Source organism: Wallemia mellicola (genome assembly GCF_000263375.1).
Source record: "Wallemia mellicola CBS 633.66 unplaced genomic scaffold WALSEscaffold_9, whole genome shotgun sequence".
NCBI lineage: Eukaryota > Fungi > Basidiomycota > Wallemiomycetes > Wallemiales > Wallemiaceae > Wallemia > Wallemia mellicola.
The window spans coordinates 154,051-170,267 of NW_006531966.1; the positions used below are offsets into that span (position 1 = coordinate 154,051).

Below are 16,217 nucleotides of genomic sequence, written 5' to 3' on the forward strand. Positions count from 1 at the left end.
ATAGATAAATTAAATGATTATTATAATGATCTTTAGATTACAATGTCAATTTTGAATAAAAACTGGTCTGCTTTATCAAAACCTAAAACTACTTTGAATTATATACACGGTCAGTTTAAGGAATCTAAAACTAAAACTTATCATCAAGTTAGAGATCCAGTTAGTTTATATTTTTATTCTTTACACCCCTAATAGACCATTCAGTCAACTGATCAACTTATCACCTCTACACCGGAGTCAACAGATGCTGAATTCAATGAGGCAATTGAATCATCAAAGGATGGTTATCAATTTTGGAAGAATACATCGCTCCTTTCTAGACAACGAGTCATGCTAAACTTCCAGCAAGAAATCAGGAACAATGCAAATGATTTAGCTATTACTATCACTCAAGAACAAGGTAAAACATTCAGTGACGCTCATGGTGATGTTTTTAGAGGTTTACAAGTCGTTGATTACGCTTCTAGTATACCAACTACTTTCATGGGTAAAATGTTAGAAGTTTCTAACAATATGGACACTTTTACGAGGAAATTTCCTTTAGGCGTTTGTGCTATGATAGCACCGAATAATTTTCCATCTATGATCCCTAATTGGGTTATCTCTTTAGCTGCAGTCACAGGTAATTCTCTCATCTTGAAACCTTCAGAACGTGATCCAACTGCTTCGCTTTTATTGGCTGAGTTGGCTCAAAAATCCGGTTTACCACCTGGTGTTTTAAACATTATCAATGGTACTCACCCAATCGTCAATCATCTAACTTCACATCCTGATATCAAAGCTGTTAGTTTCGTTGGCGGTGATAATGCTGGTAAACATGTTTATAAACGTGCAACTGAAAATGGCAAACGTGTTCAAGTAAATATGGGTGCAAAAAATCATGGTATCATTTTACCTGATGGTTAGTCATATCCTTTTCAACATATTATTCTAACAGCAATATAGCTAACAAAGACCATGCTTTAAATTCAATAATAAGTGCTGCGTTTGGTGCTGCTGGTCAGAGATGTATGGCTTTATCAGTCGCTGTACTAGTTGGTGATGCTCGTAATTGGAAGAATGATTTGATAAATAAAGCTAAAGCTTTGAAAGTTGGAAATGGCTTTGATCAATCCAATGACATGGGTCCAGTTATATCTAAGCAATCCAAACAGAGGATTGAAAATTTGATTAACCAAAGTTCAAAACAAGGTGCTAATATTGATTTAAATGGTACAAATTTTGAAGTAAAAAATTATGAAAATGGTTATTTCGTTGGTCCTACAATTATTTCTATACCTCACACTGAATTTGATATTTATAAACAAGAAATTTTCGGACCAGTGCTTGTCATACTTGAAACTGAAACACTTGATCAAGCAATAGATTTGATTAATAAGAATAAATATGGTAATGGCGCTTCGATATTTACAGAGTCTGGTTCAGCTGCTAGATTTTTTGAAATTAACGCAGAACCAGGTCAAATCGGTATTAATACACCATTACCAGTTCCACTTCCTTTCTTCTCTTGGTCAGGAAATAAAGCAAGCTTTGCGGGTGAGAATAGCTTTTATGGTGAGCAAGGTATCAACTTCTTTACACAGACGAAGACAGTTACCTCAATGTGGAAACCCTCTGATCAAACAACTTCACTTGAAAAAGCTTCATTAAGTATGACATACAAATTTTGATTTAATTTTATAAGGTAGATTTTAAGTATTCTGAAACTACTTCTCTAATAGTCAAATTTGTATATGTTTCTTCGAATTCATATTGCTTTTCAGGACTTATGATATTTAATGCCTTTTCAATGGATGGCCATAAGCTAAGTTCATTTTATTAAATTAAATTCTATTTTGTCTTAATGGTAACTCACAATGATAGAAATACTACGTCAACGAAGTCAGAATCCTCTAATACTTCTAGATCGGTTCCAAAGCACGGAGAATGTTCATAATACTCTATCTTTTCATGTATAACATCATCACCAAAGCCAGGACAAGTATCATTTGTTACATATCCAATAGAAGTTCTAGTCAATCTAATTTCTTCTTGGTTATTATTAGTCAGGAATGGATGACCTGGTAACTCATTTAATGTTTTCAACATCTTCTTGGCTACACCATACGGTACGTCTAATTAATGGTAATTAGTCTATTTACTATAGATTGTTAAACATACCTCTCACATAAGGTAATGTATTAACGAATGGAAACGCAGTAAATAGATCATTCTTATTTACCTCCCCACTATAAAGATCATAACGTATGGCGCCAGAATTGAGCAAAATTATTCTATACAGATACATTATTCATTGCATGTATTCGAAAAATTTTACTTACTTTGGTATATCTTTACGGTCTTCATTCTTTACGAAATCTGGTAAAACTTTATCTTTCAACCAGCGTATAATTGAATCAGGATGCTCTGCGGGGACTCGATTTAAGTATAAATCTCTATCTAACTTTCCGACCATGCTTCCAAGAGCAAATTTATGCCATAACTGTCCAATCTTCATTTTAATTTCTCTTCCAAGAGTTGTCAGTAATTCAGATGTATTTATACCTAAATGCCACGCATATCCAATTGGATTAGCATCTAAATATTTACGTGAAATATGCATTTCACCATTGTCGCTAATATTTGCGCTTAACCACCCAATAGTCTCTAAAAATTGACCGCTAGCCATGCGAACATCTCTTTTATCTTTAAAGTTATAAACACAATCTCTAATATGCTGATGACCACCTAAACCTATCACTGGTGTATTTGGATGTTTGGATTTAAGCGTGTCTATTATTAATTGCCATTTTAAATCATTTATTGCCATGTGCGCGACAAGTAAGAAGCTGATAATCTGATTAAGTTCCTGATTATGAAATATCGTGACTTACAAATCAGGCTTTTCATCTATAGCCTCTTGAAACCACTTTTCTTTGACTAAAAGAATAAGAGTTAAGGTTATTAACATCTGATGTTAGACTCACTCATGTCGTCAATTGATTGTAATTGAACTCTCCAATTAGGATTTGGAAAATCCTTATATTATTAGACAAAGCATGACCTAGGATTGATATACTAACAAATAATAATCCAAATGCAGTGACTTTCCGACCGTGTCTAGTATAATGCTTTAAAAAGCGTTCTATAAGGGTCTAAGAACTAAAATTGCTTAGGAATATATATATTACCTCCTATTGGTACCGATGTATTTGAAGATGGATCGGTAATATTAGTGTTCGAAGTCAAATAGCGTTCTTGCCTTAGAGAATCATTAAGTAGAAACACATGTTATTCCAGGTAACCTACCAAGCTGGTGCGAAATTCTTGAATATATCTAATGTAACATCCGCATTATATAAACCATGATTCCCGATTGTTAGCACATCAATATCAAGCATGGTAAATATTTTGTTCGTATCATGCCCATTGATGCCTAGATTATAAGTGATAATCTAACCAAATAAATGGTAACTCACCACCAGGTTCAAAGGCATCTGATAGTCCACTTCCGTCATGTAAATCACCGCTATCGATTACAAGCAGATCAACACCTTTCTGATCAGAAATATGACGCATATGTTGCACAAAAGACGCGTAATCTCCCCAATCACCGCTACCATTTGGCTCTGGTTCGCTAGACTTTCTATGGCCAGCTAGCCAGCCTTGATATTGAATCTAAGTTGATAGTACTAAAAATCATTAATCTGACTCACCGTGAGTATCAGTGGTATGTATCACGTTGATATCACCCCATTCTAGTTCCCGTGAAGGAGTTTCAGGGGTATTATATTTGGATATATAGTAATAGCATAAAATAGTTGATGTGAATATTAGTACGTTGTTTATCCACATTCCATCCAATGATTGTACAATCGAAAGGTATTTATATCGAAAATCAAAGCTATACATCATAATTTACGTCCAGTTTATCAGATAATATAAAATATGCAATGAACACCATAACGATTTAGCTTGATGCATAATAAAGTCAATAAACGCACCCTAGATGTACTATTATTATAACCAACAGATGTAACCAACAGATGTATATTTAAATTGTTGTTTAAAACCTTTACTCCGATTCTAATATATGTTTCTCGTTTTTATTACAAATTATTATAAGCTTCCAATCATCAAACAGATCGTGATGCTCTGGAATAAAGAATATGATGAGTTATAGGGAAGCGAAACACGAGGATGGATTATGAACTTTGAACGATACATGCTCATTAAACAACCCAGAATTCCTGCGTCTCAGTATATTTATGATAGATACCTTTAGTAACAATAATCGCATCAAGGAACAAATAAGTAGCACACATGATTATTATTAATGGAATAATCGTCCGTTTATAATTGTTTGAGCTTTTGAAGAGTGACTTTCTTTCCCATGCCATGAAATTTGGAAGGGATATTCTAAAGGAGTGAGATTAGATAGTTGCTTAGATAGGAATACTATTCAAATACTCAACAGGTATAGTGTGAAATTAACTTATGTAGTTACAATCTCATCACAAAACCGTTAGCCTCAAAGTACTATTATTAATATCGGTAATGAATCAGTTGAAACTACTTGCTAGTATACAAACACAATTGATACTTCTAAACTTCAAATCAATTCGGTATGACTATTGACGACCCATAGCGTCAGAATGAAAATTATAACAATTGAATGTCAAATGATATCCTCAACGATACAGAACAACACAACTAAGGGCAGTGTAACTGTCATAGGATGAAAAAAAAAGTTTTGAAGCTAAATCAGTAGTAATTGTGGACGGTTCACTTTATAATCAATAACGATGAGTTCTATATCCTTGCAAAGGTTTAAGCTTGAATAGTGAAACTTCGTACAAGTATTTTTGATAAATAAGTATCTATTACAATTAATGCATAAGGTGAGACGTACGATTATATCAGTACTGGAGAGATATGAATCTAATCAGTCTTTATTGATTACACTTACGGTAGCCCTTGGGACGTGGAATGTATAATTTATAGATACATCTCTTTAGAACCAAGAACACACCTTTATTCCTTCATTTATTGGATTAAATAACACTACTAGAAGCTAAGAGTATGCCATTTGTATTTTTGACTTCATTAAAAATACTGGTGGTTTTTCAGATAATCTTGAATTGTATGGATTGTCTAATATGATATCATTCAAGCAAATACTAAGTAGAATACAAGCGCTAAAAGTAGCGGCTTATCGACATTGCATTTTTAGCCAACAGCAATGATAACAACTTAAGCATAACAGTGATATGTTATTATTCACAATTTAGTAGAATTTTCCCCTTTTCAACATCACTAACTCAATTTCCATCTCATGATTAGAAACTGCTTTAAATAGAACTAAATCTTTTTTTCGTTTACCATAAACATCTTGATGAATTGGTAAGCAAATAATAAGCTGTATAGCAAGATCCTTGGATCTTGTTATCATACTATCAGAAAGTAGCCTTTGAAATAGTACATTACAATTATTAAAATTTATCAGTAACTGAAACACTTTCTTATAACATTCCAATTCAGGATTTAGAACACAAACGATGATATCATTTCAGCTATCGTAAAATATTAGGACAAGATCTTTCTCGCTAACGGGAAAACATGACTATTAGACACAACAACTATATGTCAGCTCAAAACAATCAATGTTATCATAAAGATATTCAAAGCTTGTTGATATACCATTACTTTTGACAAGAGTGTTGGAATATTCGCAGTACACCGAAGGATTGCTTATTCAACTCGTAAATTCAACTGATTCTCCCGATTGTCTAGGTTATCCAAATTGTAGCGAGTGTTACTCCAGACGTTACTGTCAAGAATAAGTAATCATAGTACATCAAATTTAATGTTTTACCATTCAACTAAAATAATATCAAGCTGTTCAGTAAATCTTACAGCCATCCTTCACTCGAAGAATGGATGTAGTTATCGCGGCATACAAACGCAGCTATACAATGCGAATATCATCAAACACGAACAATATTTCAATATCTTTCACCGGATAATTTCTTAAAGTGTCAAAGGGGCCAAATGATAACCAATACAAAGCCTCAACTGAAGTTACCGACTAATGAAACTGCTAGCTCAACACTATTATGCAGAATACATTGTTGACAATCTTTTCGCTTTAGCAAACTACACCTGAATTCCGAAACCTCCACCTACCCTTCTGATAGCCGTACGCATTATTTAAGCATGTTTGCAAATGATCGTCCTAGTACAATGTAATTATCACTCGGTAATCTGTTGAGGACAGGTCATATTTTCAGTTAGTCTTGTCACTTTTACTAGAACGTCGCCGTCTTCGTCAATTGGTCTTAATGCCATTTGCCTCTGACTCATAGTAAATTATGGACAACACACCAGTATCTTCCAATAAGCTATCGTCTAATTTTTGTTGTGCCGAATAGCACCTACTAGTAACTGATTTTACATACACATTACTCTCCGATTATCATTAAGTGGCTCGTACTGACTTCGTTTAACTAATTCACCACGATTTATTATTAAATTAATCATGACTAGACTTTATTTGTTCTTACTTGAAATCAGACACTGTTTATTAGATTACGATGTATTTGACTATTATTACGTTGTATTAATAAAAGAAACCTGTACATTTGAAGCATCTATGCTCTACTACAAGGCAACGTTGTGAACATAAAAGGAATCTGATTTATAGCGTACCTGAAAACAAGTATTCGATTAATTTATAAATCCATTTCTGCGTACATTTTGATAATACTAGCATTGACTAAAGTTCAGCACACGTGATAATCTTGAGTTACATATTGTTCAACCTTGAACTTGACCTGATGTATCCAGTTTAAATATGCACTTACTACTTCCTTCGTTATAAGTAAGTTATTTTGAGGCTTTTTAAATTTAATTCTAAAAGTAAGTATATTAATGAAAATTGGCTATAAATTCAAATGCAAGGTTCCTGCAGATGGAAGAAGGCAATCATTTAACGTCGCCTTAATTAACGTGCCCCCGATAAGGATAAAATGAATATTACTTCTAATTTGATGTAGTACAAACAGAGATGTGATAGCATATTCTATAGAGCAACTCGATACGTATGATACCCTACCACACAATTTGGGTGGTCATCAACGCATGGTAATATGTCATTTGCAAAGTTACTTTCGTAGCCTGCGCTATTATCAACCAAACTTAATATTGGAATAATAAAATACGTTGCTCCTTGGGAGTCTACGTGAGACGCCATGATATCAGCCAATTTAAGCATGCTTTTCGTGTTGACCACGAATACCAATGCTGGTGTTCCATTAGCTACCATTGTACAAGCCGCTCACTATCACGGTACTCAGACCCATGGCCACAATTTAAAAAAAGATGAATAAAAAATCCCAAATATAGCAAGCAAAGTGTACTTTACAAGTACAATCATTTTATTTTTATTTTTGAATCGTACAACGAGGATCAAGAAACATAATATACCTGTTGTCAACATATTAAGACATCCTACCAAGGGCGTCAGAGCAGGTAGCCCTCCAGTTAAAAGTACCTTACCACAACCCTGCAAGTACCTTCTTGAACACCAGCTACTTCGGTATAATAATTATGTAAAAAGGTAACGCAAGATTAAGCTGCTGCAGTGTTTACTTTCTATCGAAATCATTAAAACTATACAAATGATTGTTGGTTTGTAAATATTAAACACGCATATTTTTAGTTGTGAAAATATATCACGTAATATAAATGTACATTATGTTATGATCATTTAGATTATCGTTTTTGAGCCAGGTATTCTTAATAACTCTTCACTGTCCGTATCTTCCATGTTGACTGGCTGATCGGACTACGTTAAAGTTTTTTTGCACCTGATGTACCTTCCTGCCCCTTCTGTCCCTAACTACAAAATGATGCCATATGAGAAGCCATGCATCTGCTCATATTCTGACGGTAATACCAAGCTTCGGGGCAAAGTTTGTCCCACCCATTCACTGAATTTTTACTTCACAGATCTGCTAATGAAAAACCTGTACCTAGCCTCAATCATTTCTAGACACACTGAAAGTAAACGCCTCACAATTACGACATTGGGCATTCTCGCGGGATTATTCTCCACAGGGTGCCTCACGACAATGGTTACAGTTGTTCAACACGAAATACTCCAAATAATCCTGCGCTGCAGGTGGAAGATGACCATATAATTTGGTTGATATCTCCGCTAAACATCCATGCTATATAGCCTAGTCTAACCGCAAATGTAATAAAAAGAAGTTTTCTCGTGAGAACGTGGACCATACCATTCTACTTCACAAGGACGTATTATCTATTATAGAGAAACTCAAGCCGATCTCGATTATTGTTACAAGGTGCTCTCGAGGACTTACAAATTCAGCAAGTCTCAACAGAAATATGACCTCGGCAACAGAAAATATCGGAGTATGTAGACATCGATTTTTTCACAAGTTCTTGTAACCAGCCATACGTTCGCGGAACATGATAGGCCCTGTGTTGTCCCCCGTAAGAAGCAGCCTAAATGCACAAGAGATTACCACGAACGATATATATTCTCTGCAGCTGATTAGAAAAAAGTCTTGCCCTCATTTTCCCTCGTTATCTGTGCTGTTACCTTATAACGCCGGCGATTCCGTGATGTTCCTTTGCTTTACTAGTATGTATGAGCAAACTGAATTCTTGATCATTATGGGTTACTTTGGCTGTCCCGCAATGTCGAAGACGACCGCAAAGAGCTTTTCTTGGTTAGAGGGTGTGATTTAAGAGCACAGTACTACAAGATGCGGCGTGGTTCGCCGCGAGAAAATGTATTATTGAAGGCTGTTTTTCTGTCCTCTCACTGTAATCTTCGCCGTTGAAAAATAAAATGTCCCCTTGAAATGAAAACTTGCATCGTCGAGGACAGGAGCGGAGTATGATTAACATCACTCCTATGTGTGTATTTCCTAACAGCAAGGGAAACAGGTTGTTATAACGAACAATCGACCTTATTGCTCTTTTTAAGCAATTAAGCGCAATTGAGGTTCTCCAGTACTCGTTTTCTTTACGAGAAACGTATTCCTTAAGTATTTTACCATTAGTAACACATACAAAACTGATTGATATCAAAAGCGGTCGACATTGATTTTTTGTTTGCGTGTTGATTATCTGAGGACGAAACGTTGGAATAGCGGCATTGTTCGTCGTTACATTTGTTTATCACTTCGTTTCTCTTAATAGTCCCAATTAAAGTAGGTCAATAACTATGCCGTGCCCAATGTAATATATCATCGATATGAAAGCTATCGGGAAACCTTGGTCATTATCTCTCACAACTAATTCGTCTTGATGGTAATATTTTAAGTGTCACGCGGTAAACTAACTTTCAGCAGGACATAACGCATTGTAAACAAACAGACTCTCAATTACCTCGTGCTCTCACTTATATATCAAACAGTTTGGTGGCTTCACTGTAGGGAAAATTCATGATGAATACGTTTCTCTTAAAGGAAACGCGAATTCCGGTGCCACAAATACGCTCACTTGTCTGAAAATTGCAATAACGTGGCTTGTTCGTTTTACCAACCTCGCTCCCTTGCTCTTCGGAAGTACAGACTAAGGCGTAATGTTAATCATACTCCGTTCCTGTAATCATCCATATACCTTTGGTTTGAAGTTGACACTGCATTTATGAACGGGCAAGATAACAGGAAAAGAGCGATGAACAAGCGCTTCGTCCGGGAAATCGGCTGCGTCGAGATAATCCATGGGTTCAGGATTAGCACTGTCCTTTCTACAACACACCCCAATCTCTAAGTGGGACACGCCGGCGCAGGAGTTCCCGACATTTCAGTAACGGAAAAAAAGGAATGATATTCAGCGAAATTTTAGTGTCTCTGACATTCATTTGAAGGCAAACAACCGTGAAAGACATGATGTCAATACTAGAAAACCCAAGTTGATACAGCCTCTCTATATTTTCGCTGCGATTTCGAAGGCAGGTCGGATAGATCCTCTCCTATCGATCTTTGTAACATTTGTCTTGAAGGATTGAGAATTGCAGAATGTTTTATGATGACTTTTTTACTTTACAAGTTACTAAGTGCCGTTCTTGAAAACCTATTGATATAGTTGGCGGTTACCTGGTTGAACCTATGCAGCGGAAATCTTGCTAGATTGCGTTCCATCGATTTTCCATTGGTATGCAATTGGTGCCCCCAATATGCTCAACTTGTGATTGAATCGTAACGAATTTTGAGCGTCACGAAGTTTAGGGAGCAAATTATTTTACAACTCAGTACAGATTGTAATGGAAGTTTTCATAAGTACACTTAATCCGTCAGGTCTACCATTTGGTTTTGAATTACATTTTCGACTGGGACAGTGTTGTTTTGGGTGACTCATCACTCTAATATGTACTTCGCACCTTACGTTTTGTCCCGTGTTGCGCCACCGTCAACAAATATGAAAGGCGCTGCCATTATGCATTATCGATACTTCGATCTTCTGGCGGAATCCTGATATTTTGTGTATCGGTACGATGAAAATTTGATTAAGCGAAATGATCACAAACGTAATTTGTTAATTTAACAAATATGATGTCAATGACCCAAATATTTCGAAAGTTTTGTTGCATGGTATTGAAAAACCACAATAATCTTGCCCAAGCAAAAGGATATATTGTAGAGTTATACTCTGTGGACGATTTCGAACTCCACAATCATGACCGCAGTCCATGTTGTTTTTTCTCGAAGATGGTGTGCTCAAATTTGATTAAACGCAGATCAAGGAATATCAAAATGTGCAATCCGTGAAAAATTAGTTTGACCTGATGTCACCTAGTCTTATATTATTGAATAAAAGTGGAACGTGTCCATAAGTGCCACAAGGTAATAAGTAATACACCACATGCACATCAATTCGCGTCTACAACCCTGTTTAGTCACATGAATGTGATCTTACGGGCTTAAAAAAGCATAAATAAACAGGGCAACTTCGTCAGTCTTTGCTCCTTTTTGCAAAGAAAAGAGGGGGGGGTACCTTCAAGTATAAATTATCAACTAGTATAAGGCTCCCGGGAACGGTGCCCGGGTATCCTCTATCAGTTTCACCCTCAGGTAACAATAAAACCGATTAAATATGTTATGTACAATATTATGGGTAACGAAAAGCAAGTTAAGAAGAGAATGAATGAATGACCTTAAAATATTTGCCGAGTATGGATATATTGCGGGATCTTGGCAATTTGTAATCATGCTCGCGTAATAAATCAAAAAACCTTACATAATTAATGTGCACTTTACCGTTGCGAGGATGTTCATATTTCCCGTAACATTGCTGAGCGAACAGCTTTTGATAAGGTCAACAATTTCAAGTGTGACTTTCCATTGATAATATGTTGGTCCTTTTTGATGCTTTAAGAAACTAACCGATGTAAATATTATTATATTGTTTGGTTCCGATAACATTGACAATGTCCAGCAACCAAGCATGAGGTGATAACTTCCTCCTTTTTTCGATTGAATCATGCCTGTAATATGAACTGAATAGCCAAACAATAATCTGCTTGATGTGATGAAACGTTGTATTGGACTAACTATGATTACTCATTATTTACAGTTAAAACTGTAGTGAACAGTCACGGCAATTGTGACCTTGAATCATAGGGAAAAATCCGTTAAACATACAATACAAATAAGCGAGACCTCAGCGTATGTTAATAATCCAACACTCTTGTCAACTTCAACGTAAACACCAACAAGTTTTGAGTATCCATATAATAATGTTAATTTGTTTGAGATGACATAGAATTGGTGTGTCTACCAATCATGTTTATTTCTGATAGTAAGAAATATCTGATCTTGCGATGTGATCTCTTCAAATCTTACGATAACTGTAATGATATCATCGTTTGTGTTCTAAATCCTGAATGGAAATGCTATGAAACACTTAAGTTGCTGATTACGTACTAATAATTGTAGTGCAATGTTTTAGTGACTACCTTTTGATGATACAATAGTCAATGTACATGAATTTACTTATACAGCTTGTTATTTGTTTGTTAAGTTCATCCAGATGTTCTGGTTGACAAAAATATTATTTGAGTTTTATTAACAGTATTCTGTAATAATCCAGAGATGATGGTTGTCAATTTGAAAGATGGGAAGTTTACTATACAACTGTGGAACTAGGGTAGAAAATTTACCAAATTATAAATCGTAATATACTCCCATTACATTTAATTGATTATTCTATTGTCTCTTAAGGATGCTATACCAGTAAAATAACTATCAACCAACAGAAGGGTAGCACTCTTAGAAGTTCTCATGAATAGTACCAAACTAGAAAATGTATATATGTAAAGATCATTCGAAAGACCACCTGGTATTTTAATAAATAAAAAAATACATATGAATTATTTCTAGCTTTTAGTAGTGTCATCAAAACGAAAATCGAGGAAATAAAAGAATTTCCTTGATTGTAAAGTGATGTATTTATAAATTGCACATTCCACGTTCCAATGGAAACCAGAAGCGCTTTCAACGAAGGCTGATTGGAGTCTTATATTTCCAATACTGACACTTGACGTCATCCACAGACGTATCACCATATGCATGAGTTAATAAGTTTTATTTATAAAAATTACTGCAAGAGGTTGTACTAGATATTCTTAAACTTCTGGAAGGATTCAAAGGTTATCTTCATCAATCACAAAGTTAACCGTCGACATTTAGTACTCAATCAACTTCAAAACATTTCTTTCGCATTTTACAGCTAAGTAAAACAATAATTATGCTATACACTGTCTGAACTATTAAGTGACGTTATTGAATCGTAATAATATTCATATACAGCCTTATGACGTCAGTAGACGTACGTTAAGTTCTAGATACACGTTGCTGAAATACAGCATCAATGATTGCGCATCATCGGGAGCAGTATAGTAGCTAGGGAAGTTAATGTGCCAAAAACAACCAATGAAATTTAGATAAATATATATGAGCTAAAACATTTTAACTTCAGAAATATGACAATGACTGTAAGGACTTATATTCATGTTTCCAGAGTGTGTAACGAGCTAGCAGCTTCAAAATCGACACAAAGAAGTTCAACACAATCATAAGAAGTTGTGTATGATGTATAGCTATTATAACCTCATCCCAAAAGGAAGAAAACCAGAAGTGGTATATATAAATAGGAATATTGATAAGGCACTATACAGAATACAAATCATTCAGAAATATCCTAATATACTGATGCTAATGAATCGAGGAAATGAGAATAACCAATTTTCGAAAGACTATCAAGTGTAACTAGACCAAAGTGGTAAAAAGGTCACAAAAAGATGCAACCAAAGTTGCAGAACAGATACCAGAGTTTCCAATGCGACTAATATACTTACAAAGAAATGATAAACTAGTTATTTCGAAAGTTGAAGTGCAGGATAATATAAATATGTGATTTCACATATAGCCCGTTAACAAAAAGGTCATTGAAATAAGCTCAAGCAAATCAATCTCTTAAAAATACAATCAAATTCAGTCTTTATAAGCAACTCGAAGCATTGCGGTATAAGGTTGCCTACAAACAGGGCAATACCATCCTTTTGGCTTACGCTTGCGTCTGCGTGAAGGCCTAGTATGGGTTTCGTTATTATTATTGTTATTTCCGGCTTCAGCAGCGATAACTCTGTCATTTTCATTGCTATTTAATGTAGTAGGTTCGTTATTCTCTGTACCCCATATGCCACCATCTCTTTCTGTTTGTGCGCCTGAACCGAAATCTGTCATTCTAGTCGCGCAATCCTTACATGCAACTAGATGCCTACATGGCAATAAAAGCGTATCCCTTGCTGATGCTAGACATATAACACATTCACCACCAACGTGATCGTCAACGATTACTTGATTGACGTCATCGTTGTTTTCCTTTGTATGTGATGATAAACCGTAAATTTCGTGGAGATCATACAGGTTGCTACCAATATTAGCAACACGCTTGTCAACCCTCAGCAACCAGCATTCGTCACAGCGATGTATGTTAAGATATGTAGATTGTTTATTCAAAGGCGAAATTGGGGCACCATTTACGTCAGAACATACTAAGTCAATTCTGAGCTTCAGTTCTACTTTCTTCAAATCATTAGAACTCGTTGAATCTGTCTCTGAGTCCTCAGATTTGGTTAATTTTTGTTCATGTGCAATGAGGTCCAACTTGCTGGGTGACTGCCACATTTTATCCCAACCACCGTCGATTAACTGATCGAGAAATGGCTGTTCAGAATCTGTCCAAGTGAGTAATACTCTGACCTTTGGACTGGTGGAATCGCAAATAAACCTGAGTGACTGTGATTGTCTCGAAATTGGGGCTATTGACATTGAAGGTGAAACTGGTCTGTCAGATTCTGTACTCTTTATTGAAGTTGCTTTATCATTTGTTAGAATGCGTAAACTATTCCGTTTAAGGTTACATTCCAATTTGAGGGTAGACGATGGCGTTTGTTGCTGCTATCTCTGATAAGTTAAAAGTAGATAAATAAAGAATTAACTCACGTTGCTCTTATTGTTTATCCAATTATTGAGCAGTTCATTATCAATTTCGCCAGACGCGTTCGAATTGCGGTCATCAAACTGGATATCCGGTCCGTAGAGACGTTTCTGATTAGGCTTAGATGATTTATCTACAGGTTTCGCACTTTTTAGGCTGACGGCAGGTACTTCTTGCCTCGGCGTATTTCTTCTAAATAGCGAAGAAAACATGGCCGCTTTCCATCAAGTTAGCTACCCCACATCATGCAGAACACAGCGATGTTATAAATATTAAAATTATAACGTATTCTATTTATATTTATATATAGAAAGTCACTTAAATTCTCATTCCATAGCCGTGCCAACTAAATTTAGCGCACGGAATGTAGGCTGACAAGCATTCCAGAGAGCTATTTAAGAAGCTATCAAGCTTCTTAATAGGCTACAACAATCAACTCACACTCTTTCGTTATGGTTCAAGTCGGATTCCTTTCGATCGCCGCTTTGGTAGCATCTGCAGCTGCTGTCCCAGCGAAGCGTTCATGCGATAAGATACATGTCCGTCGTGATTGGAACAGCCTTAATGGAGACGAGAAAGCAAACTTCCTCGGGGCTATTAAGTGTATGATGCAAAAACCAACGATCTCGATCAACGGTGTCGATCAGGTTTCAAGATTTGAAGACTACACTTACATCCACCAATATCCTGGATATGCTATTCACTGGGTCGCAAGATTCTTGCCATGGCACCGTTGGTTTGTCTATGCATACCACCAAGAATTGCAAGAATGTGGATACGAAGGTGCTATGCCCTACTGGGCTTGGGAACAAGATTACCAAGACTTGAGTGCTTCTAATATCTGGAATGCTGATCCTGAGATCGGTTTTGGTACTTATGGAAATTTTGATTACAACAACGTCTATAGTAAGTCATTGAGATGATAAGCACGTATCAAATTGACCCATATACAGACGCAACTGTTGTCACTGATGGCGCATTCGCCAATCATGATATTAACTTTCCATTCCCTCACAAACTCTCAAGGAACTTGCCATCAAGTGCAAACCTTCCATGGGATGGACCTGGTCCATACGCCCAGCGCGGTTACAACCCAGAAGCTATGAAGAACTTGACTAATATCGCAACCTACAAAGAATTCTCAGTCTTGCTTGAATCACCAGATCCATTACACAACCCAAGTGGTATTCCAGGTTCACATGGAGCTATCCACTTGTCGTTGAGTGCAGACATGGCATCAAGTGAGTGATTAGCTTTTGGCTAAACAATTACTAAAACTACCTTTTCAGATCATGGAAACAACTCGTCACCAAATGATCCATTATTCTATATGCACCACTCAAACATAGACAGGATTTGGAGTAGTTGGCAAGCACTCGACGAGAAGCACCTTTATGACTATGAAGGCAATACGGACTTCTACTGGTCAACCGGTATGAGAAGCGGTCTTCCTGCCTCTCTCGATGATCCACTCTTATACGGTGAAGCTAATGCATTGGGATCAGAAAACTTGAAGGTCAAGGACGTAATGGATACTACTGAATGGCCGCTTTGTTATACATATGAAGATCTCGAGCCATGGGTCTTTAGAGGATAAGGGAACACTGACGATAATGGAATCATCTCTACTTTTTACTCTTCTATCTCATAATAATAATAATCTGTAGTCTAATATTGAATACACATCACTCATTTTCTAT

General features: G+C 36.1%; 4 protein-coding genes across 4 annotated transcripts; 2 read left to right on the top strand and 2 right to left on the bottom strand.

Moving 5' to 3' along the window:
* Positions 1 to 42: 42 nt before the first annotated feature.
* WALSEDRAFT_38232 (3-chloroallyl aldehyde dehydrogenase) lies at positions 43 to 1,763 on the top strand (the record flags this gene model as incomplete). Its single annotated transcript, XM_006958264.1, has 3 exons — positions 43 to 159; positions 205 to 901; positions 946 to 1,763. 3 exons carry the CDS (start codon positions 43 to 45, stop codon positions 1,668 to 1,670), a joined length of 1,539 nt encoding a protein of 512 aa, XP_006958326.1. The 3' UTR covers positions 1,671 to 1,763.
* Positions 1,678 to 3,891, bottom strand: WALSEDRAFT_28683 (hypothetical protein; the record flags this gene model as incomplete). The annotated part of the gene is made up of 11 exons (XM_006958265.1): positions 1,678 to 1,804; positions 1,856 to 2,114; positions 2,161 to 2,273; positions 2,322 to 2,828; positions 2,874 to 2,919; positions 2,967 to 3,018; positions 3,063 to 3,124; positions 3,171 to 3,241; positions 3,289 to 3,415; positions 3,459 to 3,644; positions 3,696 to 3,891. The coding sequence occupies 11 exons, from the start codon at positions 3,889 to 3,891 to the stop codon at positions 1,678 to 1,680; spliced, it is 1,746 nt and encodes a 581-aa protein (XP_006958327.1).
* Positions 3,892 to 12,916: 9,025 nt separating this feature from the next.
* WALSEDRAFT_60356 (hypothetical protein) lies at positions 12,917 to 14,954 on the bottom strand. Its single transcript, XM_006958266.1, has 2 exons — positions 14,523 to 14,954; positions 12,917 to 14,477 (listed from the first exon to the last, which is right to left on the bottom strand). Exons 1-2 carry the CDS (start codon positions 14,727 to 14,729, stop codon positions 13,509 to 13,511), a joined length of 1,176 nt encoding a protein of 391 aa, XP_006958328.1. The 5' UTR covers positions 14,730 to 14,954; the 3' UTR covers positions 12,917 to 13,508.
* A 15-nt stretch (positions 14,955 to 14,969) lies between these two features.
* WALSEDRAFT_51377 (Di-copper centre-containing protein) lies at positions 14,970 to 16,114 on the top strand (the record flags this gene model as incomplete). The annotated part of the gene is made up of 3 exons (XM_006958267.1): positions 14,970 to 15,423; positions 15,471 to 15,758; positions 15,807 to 16,114. The coding sequence occupies 3 exons, from the start codon at positions 14,970 to 14,972 to the stop codon at positions 16,112 to 16,114; spliced, it is 1,050 nt and encodes a 349-aa protein (XP_006958329.1).
* Between the last annotated feature and the right edge of the window lie 103 nt (positions 16,115 to 16,217).